The sequence below is a fragment of the Gobio gobio genome (genome assembly GCF_949357685.1).
Source record: "Gobio gobio genome assembly, chromosome: 15".
Lineage (NCBI taxonomy): Eukaryota > Metazoa > Chordata > Actinopteri > Cypriniformes > Gobionidae > Gobio > Gobio gobio.
In genome coordinates, this window is record NC_137108.1 from 39,509,423 (window position 1) to 39,535,348 (window position 25,926).

The 25,926-nt window shown below is 37.9% G+C and overlaps 2 protein-coding genes across 3 annotated transcripts; both read right to left on the bottom strand.

The window, feature by feature from the left end:
* Window positions 1-17,578: 17,578 nt before the first annotated feature.
* paqr7b (progestin and adipoQ receptor family member VII, b) lies at window positions 17,579-20,993 on the bottom strand. Its single transcript, XM_079837402.1, has 2 exons — window positions 20,833-20,993; window positions 17,579-18,992 (listed from the first exon to the last, which is right to left on the bottom strand). Exon 2 carries the CDS (start codon window positions 18,954-18,956, stop codon window positions 17,892-17,894), a length of 1,065 nt encoding a protein of 354 aa, XP_079693528.1. The 5' UTR covers window positions 18,957-18,992; window positions 20,833-20,993; the 3' UTR covers window positions 17,579-17,891.
* A 1,349-nt stretch (window positions 20,994-22,342) lies between these two features.
* On the bottom strand, window positions 22,343-25,445 carry stmn1b (stathmin 1b). 2 transcript variants are annotated; one of them, XM_079837404.1, is made up of 5 exons: window positions 25,368-25,445; window positions 23,663-23,708; window positions 23,354-23,526; window positions 23,084-23,275; window positions 22,343-22,982 (listed from the first exon to the last, which is right to left on the bottom strand). In XM_079837404.1, exons 2-5 carry the CDS (start codon window positions 23,676-23,678, stop codon window positions 22,917-22,919), a joined length of 447 nt encoding a protein of 148 aa, XP_079693530.1. In that variant the 5' UTR covers window positions 23,679-23,708; window positions 25,368-25,445; the 3' UTR covers window positions 22,343-22,916. The 2 variants fall into 2 exon arrangements, with proteins under 2 accessions (XP_079693530.1, XP_079693529.1); XM_079837403.1 differs by lacking the exon at window positions 25,368-25,445 and adding an exon at window positions 24,621-24,704.
* Between the last annotated feature and the right edge of the window lie 481 nt (window positions 25,446-25,926).

Below are 25,926 nucleotides of genomic sequence, written 5' to 3' on the forward strand. Positions count from 1 at the left end.
GATAATGAAAAGGTGGGACACAATAGAAATTCAGCAACAACAAAGGGAGGAAGAGGCCTAATCTAAGGCGAGAGGCAGCCCGCCTGGAAGGAAAGCCAGAGGAGAGGTGGCGGCTGTCGCGGTGAAGGGCCATGCGATTTAATATCTTTGAACAAAGCGCTAGCGTGATCTTTAATTACGCCACACGATAGGAGATGCAAGCCTCTTGATATTACCTCGCCAACCTTGATCCAAATCATTGTCTGATGGACCAAATAGAACATTTAGAAAAGGAGCTTTGAATGTGGATATGGCCAGGGTTCCTTGGAACGAGGTAGGAACGTAGTAAGGACATTTTATAGATGAAAATTGATGGAGACAAGAGAGGGAATTGATAGTTGGAAGACAGGAAGCAGGCGGCAAGGTGATTATGCCCATCTCGCCTGTATGATTTAGAGCCCTCTAACCATATAATACAACAGAGAGAATTCATCAGCGCACAGATATACGGCAGGAGCCCATTTATACCTTAAGTTTCAATGATTTCCTCAAACGGATCTGGAGGAAAATGTGGTTCTGTTCTGTGAGCTCTAACTTCTATATGGCTCTCATATAGCATTACGTCTTCTTTGTGAGACGTGTGTCAGTACCATGGATACCAATCTAATGTTTGTCAGCAGCTATGGTCCAGTTGGCTAATCTGTGTAGGAGAACATGACAAAGGTGTAATTGCTCTTACCTTTTACACTTTCATTACCTCTCCAGGGAGTCTATTTATGTACCATTTATAGTCTTTTTCTGTGCTTGAAAAGTCTTGACTATAATGTGTGTACTTGTGCATGGGTTTTTGAATGCAGTGCTGACAACACATCAATGTATAAACTTATTATTGATCAACTTGTTATATATTCCTCACTAGCATAAGTATTTGAACTGTTTTTATTATTTTGTAAAGGTGGCTAATTGTTACACTTGTACTTCAGTGATTATTTCTCAGTGTGAAATTTTAGAAAGCTGATATTTGCATTGACACATACCTTAAATACTTGACCTGAGAACAAACTTAAACATTTCAGAACATTTGCAACCCAAAGAGAAAAACAAATAGTGGAGATAAGGTTATGGCAACAACAGGGGCATCCTGCACATTTTTTATGTGGAAAAAACGAACCCCCAAATTAAAGTAACTATTATTATTTACAATAAAACTTTACAGTAGCTAATTATTACAGTGAAAGCTAATGTAATGTCATCATTATCCGATTATATATCAAAGTGAGAACATACATTAACACATTTACTCGCTATTCCAAAATATAAAGAATATTTAGGTATGCATCGATTCAATCTTCCACAAATGTTGTAGCTTATAAAAACAAACAAATTTAAAGCATATAAGAACTGACAGGCAAACTACACCTTATCTCGGCATTGAACAGCACATGATTTTGTGAACCAGAGGCTGTTCTTTGATAGTGTACACTGAGTTTGTTGATAAGTAGGCCTAAAAGTAATTTTAACAAAAGGCCTAACATTTATATTTTGTACAATTTTGGATGGATTCCCCAAACCACCCACACACACCAAAAAAATCTATGCTTCTGCATGAATAGCCTAGGCCGTGTGATATATTTTAGCTTCAAAACTAAGATATTCACCAAAAGACGACAACTTTGGGGCAGAATTCATTTTGTACCTACAGTATTCGATTACACTAAACTCTATAGTTACTTACGCAATGTGTAGAACAGGAGTCTCCAACCTTTTTACCTTTGAGAGCTACATTTTAAAAATTAAAGTCGCCGAGAGCTACTATTGTTATACAATACTTAAAACTCTTAAATAATGCATCATAATTCTCATATTAACAACTATCCAAAATGTTTACACCTGAAAGAGTGTAAATACCAATACCAAAAAAAAAATGTACAGTACTCTGTACCAATTTCGGTACCACAGCAAAAAAAATTGTTTAAATTCTATTAAATTCAATATGTTTATTATTTATGATGATAATCAATATAAGTAAATAATACATAAACATTTAAAGGCTGTATGCTGTTTAAAAGTAAACATTGTTTATAAAAAAGATCAAGAGAAAAAATAAGCAACCATCGAGACATAATTATTATTATTAGTTGAGACGTATTATTATTACATAGAGACGTAGTTAAATCTACTGTAGGCTACAACAGTAGCCTAATATATTCTGTCAATTTCTTCACGTTAAACCAAACTTTTATTTTGACGGGTTGCCGTGAAGACCTTTGAGTGTCTGTGTTCCTGATATGACAGTTTTCTCAAATGAAACGGTAAATTCTCATGAAGTAACGGTTTATGCGTTCGTGTCCTCATATAGTGACACACGGCAGAGACTACAAAGACAGCCGCGAGTGTCACGTGTGTGTGTGTGTGTGTGTGGGACACCTGTCTATATTAGCTCACTCTGATTAGATGAAAAGTACGTCTTGACGAGCTACCTCCAATCAGGCCTCGAGCTACTGGTAGCTCGCGAGCGACATGTTGGAAACCCCTGGTGTAGAATATCGGATATCAATAAAACATGTCATCAAATTATATTTGAAAGGATTATTGCCGCTTCCATAGACATCAGTAGCCTGGATGCCAGCCGAACTTAGCCCCGCCCACAACATTTGAGGTCGGCAGTTCGGTCTGGACTCGATCCGTTGGGGAGCAACTATGCCCGAACAGAAGCTGTTCGGACCAGTGTTGCCAACTTAGCGACTTTGTCGCTATATTTAGCGATATTTCAGACCCCTTTGGCGACTTATTTTCAAAAAAAAGCGACTAGCGACAAATCTAGCGACTTTTTGGACAAACGTCAGCTACTTTATTTTGCAAAAGTCGCCAGTGCTGTTCTGCGAGCGCGAGGTCTTGCTTTCTCCCTGTGGCTGAGAGGAGCAGCGCGTGCCGTTGAACACACACAGCAGCTGACAATCGTGAATGAGCTAGCTACACATGAACACACAGGGGTGCCACAGACCAATCACTTATCTGCTTCCTTTGTTTTATATTTAAAGAATTTAGTTTGACCCGTTATGATTTCCATTCTTCTCTTGTGCTTATCACTTATATTACTCACTCTCACAGAGCTTTAGTTCATCCAGTTTCAGACATCTCTCAGATTGTTAAAAAAAAAAATTTAATTCACTATATCATACTCGTCTGTATGAAAAAAAGATATAGGAAATGAGAACATATTTATTAGACAGTTGGCTGTATTGTATTCTTTTAAAATACAGTATGTGAGCACGGATTAAGAGAACACATTAGGCAGGCAGAACGCAAGGACGACGCGGTGGCGTCACGGATATGCAAATTGATGCATGACGTCATCTAGGGACATTTAGCGAATTTTTGGGCTCGCTTTAGCTACTTTCCTTGGAAAATAGTTGGCAACACTGGTTCGGACCAATCAAATTGTCAGAGCGGGCTTTAGAGGATAATGGACAGATGATAAACAGTAACGTAAGCATCCACGTCACCAAAGAGCGCTTGGGTTGAATTTGTTCTAATCCTAAAAAGAGAAATTGTTCGTATATGCATTCACCTTCACTATTTCTCTCAGAAATGATGATCGTGTTGGTAAGTAAACTCTGTGTATCCTTAAATTCTTTTTTACAACACTGGCAAACATCGTTTACACTTACTTCTTCCAGCGCGCGTGCACAGGGTTGCCAAGTTTCACAACAAAACCCGCCCAATTGCTTCTGAAAACTAGCCCAAAACTAGGTTCTCCGAAAAAAAAAAGGCGTTTGGGGGGTAAAATATTTGTTTTTTTGGCTGGGTTGCCTGGGTCTAAATATCACATAATTGGGGTCGCTTCAACCCGCGGACATGGAAAAACTTGGCAACACTGTGTGCAGTTGAGTTCTGTTGACATTTGACAACTAACGTTATGCGTCGCTCCGTTGCTCTGATTGGTTGTAATCACACTGGTGTGATCGATTGCTTCAAAGGGTTAATTATTGAATTAAAAACTTAATTTTTTGTCTTTTGGAAGCTACATTCAAATCCATTTGGCTCTCAAAAATCTGAAAACCTTGGTTTGAATGGGCATGATGCGTCTGGCAACACCAACTAAGATGACGGATAAAAATATGCTAAACACAGAAGCTGGAATGTGTCTGCATCCGAAATCACATACTGTCTTTATTTTGAATAAGCAATTATTCTGACCACTAAAAACGTTTTATATAATATGAATGTGTGTAGTATGAATGTAATATGGACGTACTGCATTCGTCATGTTGTCATTATCACATGACCTACCAGCGTCAGTTGTGTCACTTCACTGCCATTCCTTATCTGCGCCTCATTGGACAGTAAAGTGTCCATCATATGCACACTTCTGAATCTCGCTGGAATTAGTAGGTCATCTGGGTACTTTTTGCCTACTCTTTTATGAGTACTGTGAATTCGGACATACTTCTATGGTCACACACTAGCTGCATCCGAAATTGAATACTTCCTTACTATATATGCAAAAAACAGTATGCCAACAGAGTAGTATGTCCGAATTCATAGTATTCGAAAAAATTGTAGGCGAAAAGTACCCGGATGACCTACTACTTCTGACGAGATTCTTAAGTGTGCACACAATGGACACTTTAATATCCCATGAGGCCACGGGAGAGGATTTATGAATAGAGTTGAAGGGATGCAACTGACGCTGGTAGGTCATGTGATAAGACAACTTGGCGGACATAGTACGTCCGGATTACATTCACACTACACACATTCATACTATAAAGAACGTATTTTTTTAACGGTCGCGAGGTAAGTTAAAATTCAAATGTACCTACTCACAGTAGGCGATTTTGGACGCAGCTACTGTTTTTCGGCTACTATATAGTAGAGAAGTATGTGATTTAGGATGCAGCCCGTGTGTGTGTTACAAGCTAGAACAGACCTCATTGGTGGTCACCCACGCACATTTGAGCTTCTTTTCCTTTTAATGGCAGTTACCCTATTTGAAGGTGCATACCGCCCCCTTCTGCAAGACACCTGCGTGACAGCTGATGTAAAATAAAGGATCGGGCTTAGGTTGGCAAATACCAATCAGTTAGAAAATGCTTAATCGGCCCTGATACCGATCCTTGGGATCTGCTTGGGACATCCCTATTGTGTTATGACTATTTGGTTAGTTAAAATTATTTGTAATTCTATTTGAATTTATGAGTTATGGTTAGGGATAGGTTTATTTTTTCTTCATCAGTTTTATTTTCTTCTTTGAAAGTTAAAGGGATAGTTAACGGAAAAAAAGGAAAATTCTCTTATCATTTACTCACCCAAGTTGTTCCAAACCTGTATAAATTTCATTCTTCTGCTGAACTAAACAGAAGATGATTTGACGAATAATAAGAAAAAAATACTATGGAAGTCAATGGTTTGGTTTCTGACATTCTTCGAAATATCTTCTTTTGTGTTCAGCAGAAGAAAGATAGAACAACTTGAAGGTGAGTAAATGTTGAGAGAATTTTCAAGTGATCTAAAGAGTGTACTAAACTCATCAGTGCAGGTGAAGCTTTGACACCACTTAAAAATTAAACATACGTTTTTACTTTTACCGGGTGCACTGTATTTATTAATTTGTTTATTACAGAGCAGAAAAGCCAACTCCTCGTCAACATGAGTCAGCCTGGCAGACCTCTGAACATCACTCCCACACGTCCTCTGTCATCAGCGCTTTCCTTCCTCACATTGCTCGTGTAACCCATTGGGAAGTAGTTAATCAGGTGTATAAGATGATTAAGGAGCCCAGGATCAGTCTATGCTATTCTGAACTGGTCAGTTAAGGAAGATATTTTTTGAGCCTTGAAGATGAAAGCCTTTCCTGTCCATCGCAATTCTGATGCAAGAATGGCATGCTAAAATGAAATGACACAATTCTGTTTCAGATAGATTTCCAGATTATAGCTTTGTAGAGAGATTTTTGATCAATTATTTTTATTATTATTATTATTGTATTATGTTTTGCAGCACTAAAAGTGACAGCTAAGAATCAGCATTTCAGAATATTAAGCACTGGGCCTGACAAGCAGGCCTTTGTCTTCAGGAAGGGGTGAAAGAAAGAGGGGGCGAGAAAACAACAGAAACTGAGTGGAGAGGAACAAACCATTCTTTATAGAGCATAATAAATCTAAGAAAGATATGAAGTGTGAGATAGAGCCCTCGAATCATGCGACATATGCTTTAGACTGTCATCATCCCACTTGGACTTGGAATGGAACTTGGCCTAGATGAATGTGATCAGACCTTGAATGTTGTGTGTCAAGCCTTGCACTCTTCTCACTTTTTTTTTGTGAGGTCTGATGGGAAAATGTGACTCATAGCAAACATTTCCACAAGAAAGAGAATAGCAAACCACTACTAGGACTATATGTGCATGTTAAATATAAGATAAGCAGGGGACATAATTGGTTTGTTGGTGACACAATGAATGCTTTGAAGTATAATATAGATGCTGTTTTACCAAAGTGTTGTGATGTAAAATAGCTGAAAAGGATTGTGCGACATCATTCAGTTTGCAAAAACATTATTGTTCAATGTTGTCTTGGACAACACTGCCATCTTGTGGTGGGTGCATGTGCTTTTACAGAGATCCTTTCTCATTAGTTGTTTTTTTTCCCCAGTCGCTTTGGTATTTGGATTTCTTGAATCATCCTTAAGATTTGCAAACCAGTAAGTGCATTCCTTAAAACAATTCGTACAAACAGCACCACACAATAGATTACTGCAAAGGCCTGTAACTTCCTCGAAATCTTTTGTTTATCTACCCAGCAAGCAATATCCGTCATTTCACCGTCTCGGTTAACTAGACCCATAGTCCGGCTACGAGTAACTCACTTCTAGCCAAAACAACCTTGAATTTGGTTACATGTCGTTTTTGCTAAAATAACTTGCGCGATGTATGATATTCCATCATGTAAGCAAAGTCAACAGTGATTACAAGGCGTTTCATTTCTTTGACATGTTCATGTTCTTGGGCTATGGTTAGGCGTCTATTAAATTTTCACTGACAGCCTTCAATGATTTTGTCTTGTTTTAGCCTAGACGTCAGGGCTGTGTTTGGACGGCTATTAGACGTCTTTTAAGCGCAAAATTACTTGATGGGTAGTAAGTTGTCAATGAACAGTGCCATCAAAATGACAAGTCCTTGTGTCAATGTTCACAAGCCAGTCAAAATGCTTTGTCATGTTGTCAGTGTAACAGTGTAACAATGTTACAGTATTTTTCAGATGTAAACTATCGCTACAGTTTTGATGACAATGACTGAAAATCCACAAGACTGCACTTTATCTGTAGCCTATGGCATATATAAATTTCATCCGTATAAAATGGACATACTGTATATGGGATATGAATTGCAAGAGACTGGACAGGATTCACAGTTATGCTTTTACTGTTGGTCTGTCAACAAATTGCAGTACAATGTCATTGCGATATATAAAAGAAAAAGACATGACTATTTATACATACTATATGCGTATGTGTGGTATAGTATCTGTATAAAGTGTATTTAGCCTACTATATACTAAAATGTAAAATGTAAGTGTAATATGGTACTGTAATATGGAACATTACAGTAAGTAGTATTAGAGTACAGTGCACATTTTTGAAATATATATCTGTTCTGTCTATGAAATGCTTGAATGATTGAGGAATGATCGGCTGCACCTTTCGACCCATTCTAAAGTCGTGATTTAGAACACAGACCACAATAGTGGCCCTTATTTAATCAGAAACGTGTCAACATCACCACACATCCTTATTCCTCTTATTTTTCCCGGCTTTTGACCCTCTTCTTCTTCATTGAAATGAATCGCATTTTGAGGGCCAAAAGTTAAAGATAAAGTTTATTAAGATTGCCTCTCATGTTCTAGCATATCCATTATGTGATTTATTTAATTTATCTATATCTACTTGTAAAGTCCCAGTCATGTGGAAGTGTGCCAGAGTAATACCTTTATATAAAAGTGGTGATCCTCTTGATCCTAACAATTACAGACCAATCTCAATTATTAGTAATGTAGCGAAAGTATTTGAAAAAATTATATTCAAGAGATTGTTTAAATACATAAATGAGTTCTCTATTTTTTCTCCAAATCAATCAGGTTTTAGGCCCAATTTTTCAACCACTACTGCTCTTACAAAATTTGTTAATGATGCTACATCATCTTTGGACAATAATTTGTCCACTGGAGCAATATTTATAGATCTAACCAAAGCGTTTGATCTGGTTGATCATTATATTCTCCTAGATAAATTATATAACATTGGTCTCTCCGAAAAGTCCATTTTATTGTTTAATTCATATCTTCATTTCAGACGTCAGTGTGTAATTGTCAATGATTCTCTCTCTCAGTTCATGATAATGGAAAAGGCCTCATATTGACTCTATATTGAGAAAAGTAAACTATAATTTAAGATTATTATATCGTTCAATTAATTGTTTCCCACCACTGATTAGATTAAGACTTGTTACTCAGCTATTATTTCCTATTATTGATTATGCTGACTTTGTTTATATGAGTACAACAGAATCATGCCTGAAACCCTTAAATGTTGTCTACAACAGTCTCTGTCGATTTGTGTTGAGATGCCCGTTCCTAACCCATCATTGTTATATGTATCAACAATTAAATCTTTTATCACCTAAGGCCAGGCGACAGCTACACTGGTTTCAGTTTGTTTATAAATGTATCTTTTTTAATTATCCTCTTTACTTGAAGCAATATTTAGTCCCATATAGGTCAACTTATGGCCTGAGACACCTTGATCATCTCTTTTTTTCTGTTCCAAATATATCAAAAGAAATTGGTAGAGGTGCTTTCAAATTTGAAGCCCCCTTTGATTGGAACAGCTTACCTTGTTCCCTAAGGTCCATTTCTTCCTTTTCACTCTTTAAGTCAGCCCTGTTAACTTATTTACAATACTGTGATCCATGTAAATGTTTCCCTAGTATATGACCTGTATTATTATTATGATTTTTTTTTTCTTTTTCTTGTATAGGTATGTATATTTAGGTTGTGTATATGTGTGTGTATGTATGTATGTATGTATGTGTATGTATGTTTATGTGTATATATGTATGTGTATATGTATGTGTATGTATATGTGTATATATGTATATATATATATATATATATATATATATATATATATATATATATATATATATGTATGTGTGTGTGTATATATTTATATATATATATATATATATATATATATATATATATATATATATATATATATATATATATATATATATATATATATATTAATATATATATATATATTAATATATGTGTGTGTATATGTATGTATATGTATATAATATCTGTTTTGGTGGCTTCATCAAATACGGTTTTCTCAAATATGGTTATCTCCTGTAATATTTTGATATTCTTTACTGTTTATATGAATATGCTGTGGACAGAGGGGGGACTGGTTGGGGTGGTTGATTGTGTCGAAGAGCTTTAGTATGTTTGAGTTTGTAATTGTTTGATGTTATTTTGAGGACCCCCTCGAAAACGAGATGTTCCATCTCAAGGGGTTATCCTCTAATAAACTGAATCTGAACTCTGGAAACTTTGCACACGTGTCAGAAGTGGTGACAATGTACGTCTGATATGAGTTTCAGAATTAGGTGTGGCAAAACGGCTCTGGCGCCACCTAGACAACATCAATTAAGCGCCATTCGCACTGTGTTTTACGTACAAGGATTAAATTAGGTAGAAACATGTAACAGCCCAGTACCTACAAAAAAGCTAAATCTGAAAACCAAACAGGAAGTAATTTTTGCAGTTTTTCTTACCATTTCCAGACGTTGTACTATAACCAACTCCTCCTAGAGATTTAATCAGATCAACATCATATTTGGTCATTCTAATCTTAAGGCCTTGGTGATGTTAAATTGTGAAGATCTTGAGTGTCCGTGGTGGCCTGACAAAGTTCGATGTTTCGCCATGAAACAGAACGCTGTTGTAAATCAAGCATACAAAGTCCGACATGCCCCAAACTTCTCATGTTTGATAAGAGTCCTTGCCTGAAAACATTTGCATGCCAATATTCAGTTAGTCATGGCGCCACCTGTGGACAACAGAAAAATGCCTCGTTTTAAATTGTGATTAACTCCTCATAGAGATTTAACCAGATCCTCATTATATTTCGTCAGTCTAATTTTAAGGCCTTGGCGATGTTAAATTGTGAAGATCTTGAGTTTTCGCTGAAGGGCGTGTCTGTGGTGGCCTGACAAAGTCTGATGTTTTGTCATGAAAAAGGAAGTTGTTGTAGCTCAGGCGTACAATGTTCGATCTGCCCCAAACTTCACATGTTTGTTAATAGTCCTGACCTGAAGACATCTACATGGCAATATTCAGTTATAGTCAAAGTGCCACCTACTAGCAGCAGGAAGTGTGACATAAAAATGACTGTTGTTTTTCTCCTATATTCAAAGCTTGCAGCTTTAATAAGAAATTGTAACACTATGTTGTGCTCTGTCTATATATGCTTTCCAATCGAAGATTCATGGCATGCATCTCTGAGCTATTTTAGAGGACTGGTTGATCTAATGCTTTACATTTCCCTTCATTAGTGAAATTCAAGATTCACCTGTCCAATAAATCAACTCATGACACATTTATAAAAAAAAAAGAAGAGACTAATAAAAATGTATAAGACAACTACCATAGTAGTTCTTTATAAAAATACATTCTTTATAGTATGAATATGTGTAGTGTGAATGTAATCCGGACGAACTACGTCTGCCAAGTTGTTCGTCGGAAGTAGTAGGTCATCCGGGTACTTTTCGCCTACCATATATGTATATGACAACTACCATTTTGTATTTAATGACTTGTGTAATGAACTAATAGCTAGATTTTTAAAGGGGTAAGACATAATACATTTTGAGCAACATGACATGAGCAATTGATAATGTAGGAAACAGCAGACAACTGTACATATGCATGCATATACCAAAGCACTTGCAACTTGCTCAGAAGGATGAGAAATTGCTTTCATGATGTGCTCAAGTGACTAGATGATGAAGTTGAACAGTACCAAAGTGACTGAGAAAAACTGTAATATGATGATGATGATGATGATGATGATGATGATGATGATGACAATGTAATGGATGATAAAAAGGTTTGATGATTAATTAACTACATATTTTACCTAATTTCAGATTTGGTTACACTTTACACAGAGAAAAAGGGTGTCAAAATTTTACCTTCAAGGGTACAACAGCTTGTCACTGGGGCAGTATCCTTGAAAAGACATGTTTGTACCTTTTTACTCCTAAAATGTGCATATTATTACATTAGAGTACAAATATGTACCTTAACTACTATGAACCTTTTTGTGGTAAAAAGGTACAAAGATGTCTTTTACCCTTAGTCAGCCCCAGTGACAAGCTGTTGTACCCATAAAGGTACAATTTTGACACCCTTTTTCTTGGTGTGTATTTTAAAGGTGACGTAGTTACATTGTACTTACTCAAATTAGTATCAAGTAATATTAATTAGCTACATGTACTAACCATAGAGTTACGGTAAGGGTTTGGTTTAGTTAACTGCATCACCTTAAAATAAAGTGTTGCCTCTGATTGTTGTTTTGTTTACAATATTTTTTTATTATTTTCTTTAAAGGGTTAGTTCACCCAAAAATGAAAATTCTGTCATTAATTACTTACCCTCATGTCGTTGGACACCCGTAAGACCTTCGTTCATCTTCGGAACACAAATGAAGATATTTTAGTTGAAATCCGATCGCTCAGAAAGGCCTCCATTGGCACAATGCACTTTACACTCTCAAGACCCATAAAAGGTACTAAAGACGTTGTTACAAAGTCCATCTCACTACAGTGGTTCTACAATAACTTTATAAAGTGAAGAGAATAGTTTTTGTGCGCAAAAAAACCCCTAAATAACGACTTATATCATGATGACCGATTTCAAAACAAGGCATCATGAAGCTTCGAAGCGTTATGAATCAGTGAGTCGATTCAGCGGTTTGAATCGCCAAAGTCACGTATTTCAGCAGTTTGGCGGTTTGACACGCGATCCGAATCATGAATCGACTCGCTGATTCATAACGCTTCGAAGCTTCATGATGCATTATTTTGAAATCGGCCATCACTATATAAGTCGTTATTTAGGGTTTTATTGCACACAAAAACTATTCTCGTCGCTTTATAATGTTATTGTAGAACCACTGTAGTGAGATGGACTTTGTAACGACGTCTTTAGTACCTTTTATGGATCTTGAGAGTGTACCGTGCATTGTGCCAATGGAGGCCTTTCTGAGCGATCGGATTTCAACTAAAATATCTTCATTTGTGTTCCGAAGATGAACGGAGGTCTTACGGGTGTCGAACGACATGAGGGTAAGTAATTAATGACCGAATTTTCATTTTTGGGTGAACTAACCCTTTAAGTTGGACTAGTTTACTGGATTGCGAACAGCTCACTTTTGCATATTCAGATTCAAATTATGAAAATTCTGTCAATTTACATACTCCCATGTCATTCTAAGTGAGTGAGAGAATTTATATTTTTGGGTGAACTTTATCACTTCATAGTGACAGTCACTGTAGCTATGGATTTTATTGTTCACAGATTGTTACTCAATTGTTTGTGTGTGCATACACCAAACTGATGTTTTCTATTAAAGAGGACTATATTGTTTTCTGCACAGGAAACACAATGACATGTAGTGGAAGGTAGGACGTACAGTTGTTTATTCACTTAAATACCATAGTACATCAACACATGATCATTTCCACACACAATGGTATAGTTTAGGTTAACACCAGTCTTTATTTTCCTGTTCTGCACTGCAGCAGAACACACAAGTGTTAGTTCAGCTCCGTGCAAGGGCTCATGTTTGAGTACAGTTAAAAACTGAGTTCAAGTGCTGAAAGAAATCAAGAGGTTCTAAAGTAACTTTCTGAGTAGTCCTTCCTCTTCACTTAAGTGCAATTCAAAAGAAACACAATCACTAAAGCAAACTCTAAACATAGTCATTTTTAAAATAGAAAAGCCTATTCAAATTCTTTAAGTGTCTTCAAGGTGAGTAGATCAGTACAGAAATGAATTAAAAGAGAGACACTTCACAGTTTAGCAGAAAACATTTACAGAGTTCCTTAAAATTCCATGTGAGCATTACAGGGATTGAGGCTTCAGGTCAAATCCCGGTCGTGCCAGGATATGACCTCATCTGTTGTCTTTCTCAGTGACATCAGCTCTTGGCAGCCTCCCCGTTCGCTCAACTATGTGATTTCAGAGGATCCATTTATTTCCTAAACACAGGCTGGTACAACAGTAAAAACAACATATTCTGTTTCTGTTGAATATCTTTTGTAATAAATAATATTCTAAAATAGTTTCTTATTTATATCATTATGGTTTTTCATTAAATAAGCACCCACCATGTGATAATTCTTTCTGTGATATTTGCCCTGTAAATCATCATGAGCCAACTGACAACATGTTAGTCACTTCATCAGTTCCAGTCTTTGACAACATCAATCTGTGACATCATCGTTGTCTGCTGGTGCTGTTAAAACTGGCTGAGGGGCCGTTCACACAGAATGTGTTTTTCCATTCCACTGCGCTACTTTTCCACTGTTTTTCAATGTAACCTCGAGCCGGACGGATTTGACCGTCGCGCTCACGTCTTTTGCAGAGTCTCGCGAATGGCAGTATTCTAAAAACGTGGGGCTCAAGATAAAAAGTCCCTTTAAGACAAGGGAAACATCAAATTCTCAACTGTTTGCCAAGCTTACGATTAAATTTCATATTTAAAATCACCAATGAAATCTGACAACTGTCTCATAAATTTAGTTTCAAATCATGATAAAAAAATAATAATTTTTTAGACTGGACAAAGCTAATGCGCAATCCTAAACGTGTGTCTTTGAACACAGCCTGTTTCTAGAGCAAACAGAGCTTCTAACGGCAGCTGCAGTGACGTGATGACTTTACTAATCAACGATTGGCTCTTTCATTTAGAAGGCGGAGCTTATTCGCCATATTGGCCGTTACACTTTCTCCTCACAGCAGCAGTAACTTGTTTTTTGTAATTTGATGCAAAAGTAATAAAATACAAAGTATTAGTGTTATAAATGTACATATATTTTTTTTAAATGAACCGTTAAAACGCGTCATCATAGTCTGTGAAAAGGGTCTATTGCCTGGCTACCAGTTTCTCTGTAGCTGGCTAAGCGTGCTATTTGAGCGACGTAAACGCAGATTAATAATATTAAAAGAAATACCTGATCGCACTCCATAACGTGGTCGCTATTTACAAACGGTCTTTAAACAAACGACTGACGCATTTGAATTACATTCCAAAGAGCTTCACAGTGGAAAATCATGAAACTGTAACCGTACCGGCTGGCCCGGATCGGCATGGAATGGTTACGCAATGAGAACCGTTCGGCCCGACGGTGGAAAATCGGCTTTTGTCCGTTCTCAACACAGCACTTTTAAAAACGCAGTTACTTAAAAAACATGTCTCTAGACCCTGCCACTTGCGTATGCTTTCCACTGAGCTGCTTTTCCATTGTTGTATAAGTAAATATGTACTAGATGGACACTAGTCTTTTGCAGCTCCTCATGCATGACACAGCATTTTAAAAATGAGCACTAAAATAAGTTTGACTCTTTAAAACAGTATCTCTAGACCTTGCATTTTTCATTCAACTACCTAGCATCTGGAAAAAAAGGTGTTCTGTGTGAATGGTCCCTTAATCTGCCATATGTGTTGCAAAAATGAATGCTGGTCACCGTTTATCATGACTGCTTTTTTGTCAAACGGCTCATACCACAGCAACACTTTCTTTTTCTGGGACCGGAAATGCAGCAACAGTCTAGTGACACAATATTCATCTCAAATGAATATGGATCACTTCCATGGGAAATTAGATCATCCTTCCACTTTCTTTCTGATGGATCTGTTGATTTATGGACAAGGTCTAAAACAAGGGGAGACACACAAGATGTATTTCACGGTCATTAAAAGGTCAGACAGGTTCAGACTAAGACGGAGCCTTCATATCCTTTCTCATCAGTAGCCATCTCACATAGGTATACATACGCATTCAAAAACGCACACACACTCACCGACAAGCACCTGTATGTATGCATACTCACACAAGGACGCATGCATGTAGTCAGGCACATTAGAATATACATTTAACACTTATTAGTTTTGATGCTCAGACTGTTCTTGTAAATAAAGTGCTGAACTTCTAATAGAAAAATCCACATATGCACAGAACACACAAAGGCATTCGTATCAGGGTATGAGTAAAGGTAAAGACCATAGTTATAGCCCTTGTGTACAAAAGGAGCATCTTCATGACGAAAGGACATCATAGCGTTGAAGGACACAATTGTTTCAAAAGCCTCTTTGGCTGAGATAGTTCACCCAAAAATGAACACACTGCCATATTTCACAAAAATATGTCCATACAATGAAAGTCAATGCAATCCAAAGCTTTTTTGGACCCCATTGATCTTAATTGTATGAAGGAGAGAAAAAAAAGAGCATTCTTTAAATCTAGTTTGGAACAACATGGGTGAGTAAATGATGGATTTTCATTTTTGGGTGAACTGTCTATTGTAACATTATGCAACAAAAAAAAAAGTGTCATCGAGCAAATTTCTAATAAGTGTGAGAATCATAAAGATGAGCAGTTTTTCATTTTTGTGTCAAATTAATAATCAGCCAGGGTTGCATCTGAAATCCTTCAATCTGACTACACAATTAAGTGACATGACATAAAGGCCAAGTATGGTAACCCATACTCAGAATTTGTCTTCTGCATTCAACCCATCCAAGTTAATGCATATGGTGAACACACACACACACACACACACACACACACTGCAAACCATAAACACACACATACCTCAGTCATTTCCTGCCGGTATTGAGAATCGAACCCACAACCTTTTTTCAGGTTACCAATTTGACTCTCTAACCATTAGGTCACGACTGCCCAAGTCCAACATTGCTTGGAGATGCTGGAGATTAAACCCAGGACCTCGTACATGCAAAGCGTGGACTCTATTGAGCTACATCTCCTATACTTCAATCCAATGACATCACATCCTGCCTACTGTCTTTTTCATAGCATTCGGTATTTTAGCCCTCTTCACAGGCTAGACATCAAAAAGGCAGGGAAGTGTGCACTGGCAGTGCAAAGCCAATCGATTGCAATTCGCAGGTAATTATAGACACACTGTAAGGCAAGTCAGAAGTCATTTTGACACTGATTTGCATTGGTCTGTCGAAGTAAGTGAAGCTAAAACCGAGAATTGTTGTTTAAAATCTAAAAAGCACTGCAGAGGGAGGAATTTGATCTGATTAAAAAGAGAGACTGGTTAAAGATCAGCTGTGTATTTAACTGACATCCAAATGAGTTCATCTGAGCTCCACATTTTGCTTATTGCACTGGTCTGGTGGCATGGGAACTTCAGAACAGTAGCATGTGGCACTAAAAAAAAAAACAAGGTCATGGGTTTGATTCACAGGGAACGCAGTAAATGTACTTTGAATGCAATATAATAAGTCTGGCAAATGTGTAAATGACATGTAACAAATCATTAAAGGATTAGTTCACTTTTAAATAAACTTTTGCTGATAATTTACTCACCCCCATGTCATCCAAGATGTCCATGTCTTTCTTTCTGCAGTCGAAAAGAAATTAAGGTTTTGGATGAAAACATTCCAGGATTTTTCTCCATATAATGGACTTCAGTGGGCTCCAAACGGTTCAAGGTCCAAATGACAGTTTCAGTGCAGCTTCAAAGGGCTTTAAACGATACCAAACAGTGAATAAGGGTCTTATCTAGCGAAACAATCAGTTTCTGCGAGAAACCGAGCAGTATTTATGCTATTATTTTACCTCTTTTCCGACGAACGTGATCATCTCTGAGCTCAGCCATAACTTCCGCTAAGTGAGGTCAAATACAATCGTGGTCATAGATGTATACGTAGATGCCTCTTTAGCGCCTGCATGGATCAATAGAATGAAGGATCTACGATCGATATATCTATGACCACGATCGTTTTTGACCTCACTTGGCGGAAGTTATGGCGGAGCTCAGAGATGATCACGCTCGTCTGAAAAGAGGTCAAATAATAGCATAAATACTGCTCGGTTTCTAGCAGAAACTGAAACTATTCATCGTTTGGTATCATTTAAAGCCCTTTGAAGCTGCACTGAAACTGTCATTTGGACCTTGAACCGTTTGGAGCCCATTGAAGTCCATTATATGGAGGAAACCCCTGGAATGTTTTCATCCAAAACCTTAATTTCTTTTCGACTGCAGAAAGAAAGACATGGACATCTTGGATGACATGGGGGTGAGTAAAATATCAGCAAAAGTTTATTTAAAAGTGAACTAATCCTTTAAGAGCAGCACACTACAACACCAAAATGAGATGGATTTAGAGGCACAATGAAAGTATGAACATATCCAGTCGTGGCCTACATGAACTATCCTGTATGCAAACTAACTAAACTATCATCAAAATGCTGACATTCCCTCACAGATCTCACGTAATCTGGGTTTATTAGGTTGTAATGGCACTCGTCATACAGATCCGCTTAGGAACTGAGCACCTTCCAGCAGGCAACCCAATGTTTTCGAGCCATTCTCCATAAGTAATGCGGTTTTAAAGCATGTCACCAGTTTGGTAAACAGAAAGCAGTTGGTTCAAAATGCACTGGCGGGACACATAATAAAACCATTAACAACAAATATAAGATGAACTGAAAATGAAGAAGGTCTTTCGTGGTTATTTGCTTCAGTTGTTGTAGACCAGTGCAATCCCTCCTACATGTGCAAGCAAGGTCCCCGCCGTGACATCTACTCCTGCTTCTCTTCTAGATAAGCCTTCACCCGTTTGCGCACGTAGAACGCAGTGAGTGCGCTGCAACACGCCGTGAAGATAAAAAGAGCCACCGCATCGTGAGCTAAGTCACCATGAAGACGTTCGTAGAAAGGTCTCCTCTCGATGTAATCCAGCCGCACAGCTTCGAGCTGCACTAGAGTGCAGAGCACAAGGAACACGTGGAAGATCTGGTGGCCCTGTCCGAAGAAGTCGCAACGTCCCGGGAGCCAGCGCTCAGGATGGGGGTACGAGAAGAAGTAGGCGCTGATCAAAAAGAAGAGGACCTGATAGCAGTGGTAGACCACCGCCTGGTCAGCACAGCCTTGTTCGGAGCTGTAGCATTTATAGATGCGGTGGAACACCGGACTGATGTCCAAACAGTAGGCCAGGCCCGAGGGCACCACCTGGAATAGCTTGTGAACGAATTTGGGCAAACTTGGGCTGGCGTACTTGCCGTAGCAGCAGCCCGTACAGGACAGCCAGGCCAGGAAGGCTGCAGCTGGCAAGAAAAAGCTTCGCACTTGAGCGTGCCATTCTTCTTCGACAACGTAATAGAAGTGGGCGAGGGCGCTGCCGTACTGGTAAACGGCTACGCCCACATAGTCCAAAAAATAAAAGGTGTAATGGGAGAGCTCCGACTTGGCTGAGAGTAGGTGAGCCAGCGCACTGCAGCCCAGGTAGGTGAACGCGGCCAGGAGCAAGATGAACAGCGGCTGGGCGTGCGGGTCTCGCAGGAAATCCACAGTTTCAGACAGCTCCTGAAACTTGACTAAGATAATGAGGGAGGCCAGCAGGTGTGTCCACACATTGACCGACTCATTATGCCTCTGAAACAGAGTGAGGAAGTAGTAGCGCCAGCTCTGGTCAGGCGACCGGTAGCCTGTGAATATGTGTGACTCACGGAAAACCCACGGCACGTCGCTCACCATCACAGTACAAGGCAATTTAGGGAAGGCTGACTCCAGGAAACGTGGGATCTGGCGAAGTTGCTGTGCATTGATGAACAGCCGCCCAATCTGCTCCATCACGACCGTCGCCATGGTGAGGAATAATTAAGCGGCAGTCTATTGTGAAATCTGTTTGGGGAAAGTATTCAACAGTTAAATATTACCCTTGCATTCTTCATGGGAAAAAATAAGTAAATACAATGCATTTGTCTACCAACAGTTTGAATACACGCATATTTTTGTTCCATTAAGATCATAAACATTTACACTACAGCTCCGATAATCTATTGTATAACATTCTGTAGAGGAAAGGATGGGGAATTAAATTAGTTTAGAATTAAATAGCTAACCACTTTTCATGCCAATGACAAATACATGCAAACATTTTATGTATGCAGCGCTGTTTTATCATATTAGATACATTTGAGTGTGTTGAAAGTTATGTTATAATGCTACTCTGTGCGTTCGCTCAGCGGCTACTATGAGACACTTGTTGCACACTGCAGTAAGTTAGATCGATATTAGGCATGGTAAAACACGGTACTCGCGGTAAATCGAGAAAACAAGATTTAAACAATGACTAACTGTGTTGAGCAATATAACAATGATTCGTTTTCTGTCAATGAACGCATCCAAACAGTTGCTCACCTGTCTAATAAAACACATAATATATTAAAGCGTCTCTGGTGTTTTCATGGTTTTTACTAAATAAATCGGTAACGTGGGTATGATGTCATTGATAGACGACACATGGTCAAAATTGTCAATTTCTCTGGATTTAAACATTCTTGGAAACATTTGGTATAATGATACACAAGTCAACAAAATATAATATATAAATAAAATCTTACATATTGTGCCTTTAATACTGAATTGGTTTGTTTATTTCACACCATGTTGGTTATCATAGTTTTAGACATTTTCATAGTTTAAGATTGAAAGAACTAGCTGGGTAAAACAATTTAAAAAACAGATTTGAAAAAAATATATCATGAAGGCATAGTAAAACGTTTCCAACACATTTTAATGTGAATTTTAACAAGACGAACATTAGAGTTTTAATATAAAATCAACCCATAGGACATAAAAGTGCCTGAAGTTTCAGAACCCTAATATGTATATTTTTTTTAAAGTTTTGCGTTTTTAAAACGTTTTAATTGGTGTGTTTTTAAGATTGTGGCCTATTTTTTTTTTATTGTTTCCATTTTACTTGAATGCAAACCACAATCTAAGCGATCCATGCAAATTGATACGTGTTCAAATGGAATACCAGGATCATGAAAATATTATTTAAAAATGTAAAACATATAACTGAATGTAAAAGAGTAACAAAAACTGGTTTATCCTGAATATTAAGTTAACGTGATGTAAAACGGGGCGTTTCTTTTCACCGCTTACGTAACATCAGCTCTCTGCGTAAAGCTCCTCGTGAACATGAATTAATAAGGACGAAATTGATAAAACGAAATAATCGATCATAATGACTGGAAAACATATGATATGGACAAAATAATTAATTTTAATTTTCGAATCTAATAAAAAAAAAAAACGAGAAAGAAGGAGGCAAAAAGCTGTGGACAATTTTAGTGATGGCATCCCAAAAGGCAGACAACCCTTCCCACACCCTCGAGCTGTTTCTCGTAAAATCTCGAAAAAGAAACGTGAGACGCCGGAAGCGCAACAATGAAATGTCTTGATGAAATTCAACGTCTACAGGTGCAAGCAACAACCCTAAACGTGTTCTTCATTACAATGTAACGTTACTGTACATGATTTAACCAGTCCAATGTCGATAATCTATCTTTAGCTATGGTAATTCATCCTCCCCGTTTGAGCATCTTAACGCTTCAACATAAAGGCTATTTATGTTTTTTTTATTTTATTTTTTTACTTTATCTAAAATAATAAAGCATAGAGACATTTTATTTGCCACCTTTCATTTTGCAGATCGGTAAATGAACTGGTTTACCTTTTATGAGGAAAATCCTCTCAGTCAGAGAACTGCATTGCCTTCATGTGCGTCTTGAGGAACCGAGATGAAACAAGGAAAATGTCATAATGAAAAATTAGGTGAAAATGTGTTGAGCGGGAGAGGCTCCTGTCAGCTCCCTGCAGTACCGCGCTGTCAGTGTCAGATGGCCGAAATCTAAGATTTCTGATGGGCACGTAAACTGTCCAATCAGAAAGACCCAAGAGCATTGCCCCCGCCTCGTCTAGAAAAACTCGCCAATAGGAAACACCCTTTAAGGTGGCAACACCCTGTAAAATGTATGGGCTGTGAAACGTGAAACTACCATCTTCTTATTAATACCGCCTACATGCCCTCTTTAATAAAAGGTGCGAGAGCCACTGTAGTATATCACACACACAAAATATGTGTATATATTAGGGGATATATTAGATATTGCTTCTGTATGTGTAAGTGAGCAAATTTACCATACATTCGGAGTTAATAGCTGATTTGGCAAAAGCCACATACACTACCTTTTGTCTAATATGTACACATCGTGAATGTTCTGTTTTCACTTCTTGTGCTAAACTATGAATGCTTATGTCATCACCCACACAAGCACTCCGGCTGACAATGTGTCCTTGTCAAACTCAGTTAACAGTGGAAACAAAGATCCACATTGTGAATTTAGACACAGGAAGGCAAAATATTTCTGTCAGTCAAGTAATAATAGCGTACAATAACCAGCATAAAGCTGTCAGAGATGCAGAATAAAAATAATTCAAGACTTGAATTGTATGTCATATTGGTAGGCTTTTCTGTCTACAGTATTCTGAGTGACTGAAAAATAACAGCGTGTGGATGACTCGAGGTCATTGAGTTTCTTACCCCTTCCGACACAGACAAGCACATGATTTCATTTTTATTTTATTCAATTAAAAAACATTTATTCACACAACATATTACTGGACATGATCTATTTTTTGGATGCATGTAATTGCTTCTACTAAGGGAGTTCAGAATTTGGAAATAAGGTTTAATTCATTTTAGAAAAGATTGATGCACTATTTCTGAACACATAATAATGTGACAGCATGTGGACAACAAGCCATTCATCATTGCAAAGCTGTTTACAACTTCCATCAATTTTCATGCACGTAACTCTATTTTGGCAACAAAGGATAAATGAATAGTTGTCAATGTCAACATTTTTTTTTTCTTTTCTGAAACCATTTTGAGATGGTTTTTTTCCACACACAAAAAAAATGTTTCTAATACCTGTTTGACAAGCTCAAAACCACTAGATGCCAGTATAGTTCAAATACAGTCTCAAGCCATGTATTTTATTGGAAATTTTTTTTTTTGTAACTCACACCTTATCGGAATACATTAAAACGCATTTAGTTTTTCCATTAGTGCATATTAGGTATGAATTACTACAAGTTTGATCTGGTAAAGGAAATGCTTGTGGATAATGTTAAGTATCAACACTAAGAATCTCATGCAGATTATAAAGAGTACATCAAAAAAGTGTCCCAAAAGATTTAATGATTATTTTGGCAAAATCTTTTTTTCTATATAGAATTACAGAAACTGCCATTCATCCCCATAATGTAAAAATTTTAAGAAGTTATGTTACTCCACATACTACACTCTGGCTGACTGCAGATCAACAAAGAGGCCGTGGCAAAACTGGTACCATAACAAACAACTGTGCAACTTTATTAAGCTCAAAGGATGGCAGTACTGACATACAAGGGAACAGGTGGACTTGCACAATGCAATATACCAAGTATATATTAGACCTATGCATAACACAGGCATGCTTCCCTATCAGTAAAACACTGCTCGTTTTAAATGCTATAGAGCTGCAACTGGACAAATCTACAGGTTAGAGGGGATGATGAAAGACAACTGAATACACACAAACTGATGAAATGTCGTGCACCAGCTTTTCCCCAAAACCCCTTAATAAAAAAGTGGCAAGTACATGGATCCAAACGTGGAAAACAGGCCATTTAATGGAACAAAAAATAAATCTTTGGATACATTAAAAAACCCAATACTATACCCTAAACGAAAAGGAAATTGAGAGAGGAAACTTAGTTTTCACCCTCGCCCCCCTCTTTTGTTTCTTTGTTCTTTCGTACCTCTTCAAGCTTCTTGTCCTGAAATAAAGAAACGAACATCCATTAAAACAATGTATTATTCAATAGAACTAAAGCGTTATGGCGTAATATACAATGAGTACCGTATGTATTCATCTCACCTTCTCTTTGAATTTCTCATTCATAGCTGCCATGCGTGCTGTGCGGTTTTCTTTGTTGGCTTCCATTTTCTGGTTAAGCTTCTCCTCTGCCATCTTGCTGAAGTTGTTGTTCTCCTCCATGGCTTTCTGAAGGACCTCCTTCTCATGCTCTCGTTTCTCAGCCAAATGCTTTAGGACCTCTGCCTCATGGTTCTAATACGAAACGAAGAACAAATGAGGAACAGAATGCAGGATAGTACGCACGCAATTCTTTGCTAAACCGCCGCTTACCTTGCGTCTCTCCTCTGCTGCGTCCAGTTTTTTCTGGATCTCATCCAGAGATACCTCCTTCTTCTTGGGGGTAGAAAGTGGGAATTCTCCCTTGGCATCTGGAGCCGTGGGACTCAGGATGACTTCAAAAGCCTGTCCTGAGGCACGCTTGTCCAGTTCCTTAACCTGAAAGTCTATGAACCGTACGGCATTGCATTTGATAACCCATGCTCCATTTTATTTGCACAATGACTTCATTTAGATTGTGGTTATAGTGAAGCATATTGATTTCGAAATTGGAGCTTAGCTGCTCCTGTTTTCACATCTTACCTCCAGAGGACGCCATTGCACTTCCAACCTTGATGGTTTCGCACACCTGCCAAATCAAAGCATATAATAATATCAGAAACATTGATGCAGCACACTTATTCTTACACAATCTTCAGTATTCTGACACATATTGTAAACAGGTAATAACATTCGTATACTGTAAGCTTTACAACATAATTTCTATAATCTTCAAGGTAGCTATTCATTAAAAATCACATTGAGTGGAATCGGTCTCTGCTGTGTAAAATAAATGACTAGAAATAACACTAGTGCACTACTTTAGGGAGTGGCGTGCCACAATAGTCATGCATAATTTACTAAGCGAATGCTATTATGGGAAGGAAACAAGCAAGACAAAACTCTTGTTAAAAAATGCAAAATGTACTGCCTATTTAAAGGCAATATAGCCTTCTTTTTGCTGGAAGCCAAGAGAAGGACGAGTGGCTGCCAGCACAACAACCACCGGATCCATCTATTCAGACGTGCTGTCATCATCATCTAATTAAACGATAATAGTTCAATTAAAATCTACAATACACAGTGTCCACTCGGGGGTGAAATGTAGAGAATACAAATCATCATGTCTTTTTGTAATGTAATGTGATCCAACTGGCCATTGAGAGATTAAAACAAAGGGGATATTGTGTAAGAAACGAACAAAGACAAAAGGGCAGTGATCCTCGAGCTGTGGTGATTCGTCGCATATTAAGTATTAGACAAACTTGACATCTTAAATATGACCTGACAACAAATCATCACTCGATGGCTGAAAATAAACATCCAGCATTGGTGTCTATCCGATGGGATGCAGGCTCTCTTCTGGAGACAATAGATGGTCGAGATACACCCTAAACCCTCATTATAACAGCCTGCAAAAAGCCATAATACTACATACTCTGTAATAAATAACGAGGAGAGCCTCATAATGCGCAAGGAACATGCTAATATTAAATGCAACCTTTACAAATAATGTTGTGGATGTATCATGTATTCCAGCAAACCAGATCACACCCAAATCTCTCCCCTTTCTCATCAGACACTGCACTGCCCATGGAACAGAATAACCTCAGTGCTGGCATGCAAAATGCATATTGATATATTCTTTTAATCGATATATTGATGCATCCGAAGGTTAAAAAAAATAAATTTTCAGGAATAGTTAGGGAATGCACAAACAACGAAGACAAAAGACGTCGAGACCCTTACATCACCTGTCTCGCTGTATTTTGGACTAACGTTATATGGCGGGCTTGTTGTTAAAATTTGAGGTAAAACAGAAAACTGTCCAAGTCTGTGTCACCACCAAAATAAACATTCAATCTAAACGAGAGCCAGTTGGCTAATGTTGAGCTGCACCTCGACCCGCACTGATACCGCACAATTCCCTCCCGATTAAACGACGTAAAAACGAAATATTAATGGTCGCGCGACGACGAGCAGTTAGATTGCGATGGCTATTTTTAAATTCGTGGACTTTTTAACGGTGCGATAACTATCTAACCACACAGAATATTCTCGATACCCTTGTCTATTATCTAACGTTACATCCCCTCCCCAAAGAGTGAGGTAAATAATGGCGTTACTTAAAAAATATAAATGAAACCCTACGAATGTTTACGGTTTTGATACTTTCATTGCCTGTCACGCGAGGAACGGTTGGGATGCATTGCGAAAATATGAATATTTGAAAACAAAAAGCACACACCTTTAGATGAAGTGGAAATCAGAGCAGGAGTTGACCGCGCGCAGATTCCTCTATGCCTCAGCATCAACCGTTCGCGCAAAAGAGGACCAAAATGTGTTACGTCACTTTTGGATGTGACCAATGACTGTCGAGTAGAGAATTCTGGGATATGTAGTACTTTATAATTTCAACGGCATAATAAGCTCGTAGTCCTAATTTACATTTAAATTATTGGCATATATGAGACGAAACGGATTCATACATTATAAATCGACATTAGCACTGGTATAGAACAATATGAAAGCTTAATTTAGAGGAATAAAATAGCCTACAACTTGAGACTAGCACATTTTGTTTCCTTAAAAAGTAGCCTAACTCCATGACAATGTGAGGTGAGGCTTTATTAGACCTGACATCACCCCTAGTAGTCATACAGAGATGACTACAGCCAAATAAATTATTAGAACAAAGCAGCAACACGTCTGTGGCCTACTTTACAAATTGTTTTCAGAGCAAAGCAATAGGGTAATTAACAGTTCACTTGGCATTAGTGATTGTATTGCTTCTGTTCTTTCCGATG

What these genes read in the sequence shown, in the direction of transcription:
- paqr7b (XM_079837402.1), bottom strand. Translation starts at nt 18,956, where the DNA reads ATGGCGACGGTCGTGATGGAGCAGATTGGGCGGCTGTTCATCAATGCA.
- stmn1b (XM_079837403.1), bottom strand. Translation starts at nt 24,695, where the DNA reads ATGAGAAAGGGGAGAGATTTGGGTGTGATCTGGTTTGCTGGAATACAT. An exon ending in CCACAACATTATTTGTAAAG is followed by an intron (nt 23,709 to 24,620) that starts GTTGCATTTAAT and finishes TTGATTTGGCAG; the next exon opens with GTGTGCGAAACCATCAAGGT. An exon ending in TGCAATGGCGTCCTCTGGAG is followed by an intron (nt 23,527 to 23,662) that starts GTAAGATGTGAA and finishes TACGGTTCATAG; the next exon opens with ACTTTCAGGTTAAGGAACTG.